The sequence below is a fragment of the Schistocerca cancellata genome, chromosome 2, assembly GCF_023864275.1.
Source record: "Schistocerca cancellata isolate TAMUIC-IGC-003103 chromosome 2, iqSchCanc2.1, whole genome shotgun sequence".
Lineage (NCBI taxonomy): Eukaryota > Metazoa > Arthropoda > Insecta > Orthoptera > Acrididae > Schistocerca > Schistocerca cancellata.
The window spans coordinates 166,993,167-166,994,228 of record NC_064627.1 but is presented as its reverse complement, the minus strand read 5'-3'; the positions used below and the strand labels follow the sequence as shown (position 1 = coordinate 166,994,228).

General features: G+C 61.4%; 1 protein-coding gene across 1 annotated transcript; it reads right to left on the bottom strand.

Annotated features, from left to right (window-relative positions):
* Positions 1 to 236: 236 nt before the first annotated feature.
* Positions 237 to 827, bottom strand: LOC126152137 (collagen alpha-2(VI) chain-like). Its single transcript, XM_049915987.1, has one exon. The coding sequence runs from the start codon at positions 825 to 827 to the stop codon at positions 237 to 239; it is 591 nt and encodes a 196-aa protein (XP_049771944.1).
* Positions 828 to 1,062: the final 235 nt, after the last annotated feature.

The following is a 1,062-nucleotide window of genomic DNA, read 5'->3' as shown; positions in this document are numbered from 1 at the left end:
CTTGTCCCCTTATCTGTCCATCCTCTTGTCCCCTTATCTGTCCATCCTCTTGTCCCCTTATCTGTCCATCCTCTTGTCCCCTTATCTGTCCATCCTCTTGTCCCCTTATCTGTCCATCCTCTTGTCCCCTTATCTGTCCATCCTCTTGTCCCCTTATCTGTCCATCCTCTTGTCACCTTATCTGTCCATCCTCTTGTCCCCTTGTCTGTCCATCCTCTTGCCCCCTTGTCTGTCCATCATCTTGCCCCCTTGTCTGTCCATCCTCTTGCCCCCTTGTCTGTCCATCCTCTTGCCCCCTTGTCTGTCCATCCTCTTGCCCCCTTATATGTGTCCACCCTCTGGCGCCCCCTTCCCTGTCCACCCTCTGGCGCCCCCTTCCCTGTCCACCCTCTCGTGCCCCTGGCGCCCCCTTCCCTGTCCACCCTCTCGTGCCCCTGGCGCCCCCTTCCCTGTCCACCCTCTCGTGCCCCTGGCGCCCCCTTCCCTGTCCACCCTCTCGTGCCCCTGGTGCCCCATTCCCTGACCACCTTCTCGTGCCCCTGGCGCCCCCTTCCCTGTCCACCCTCTCGTGCCCCTGGCGCCCCTTCCCTGTCCACCCTCTCGTGCCCCTGGCGCCCCCTTCCCTGTCCACCCTCTCGTGCCCCTGGCGCCCCCTTCCCTGTCCACCCTCTCGTGCCCCTGGCGCCCCCTTCCCTGTCCACCCTCTCGTGCCCCTGGCGCCCCCTTCCCTGTCCACCCTCTCGTGCCCCTGGCACCCCCTTCCCTGTCCACCCTGGCATCCCCTTCCCTGTCCACCCTGGCGCCCCCTTCTCCGTCCACCCTGGCATCCCCTTCCCTGTCCACCCTGGCGCCCCCTTCCCTGTCCACCCTGGCGCCCCCTTCCCTGTCCTCCCTCTCGTGACCCCTTCCCTGTCCATTATGTGGTTTATCATTTCATAATGTTGCTACTCTCATTGTTCGGGATTCCATGACTTTCCCATCAATATGGATTTGACGAGTTCAATGCCATATGGGATATCAGTAGCCACACATGACTAACACCTGAGAGAGAGGATAATTTTC

What these genes read in the sequence shown, in the direction of transcription:
- LOC126152137 (XM_049915987.1), bottom strand. Translation starts at nt 827, where the DNA reads ATGCCAGGGTGGACGGAGAAGGGGGCGCCAGGGTGGACAGGGAAGGGG.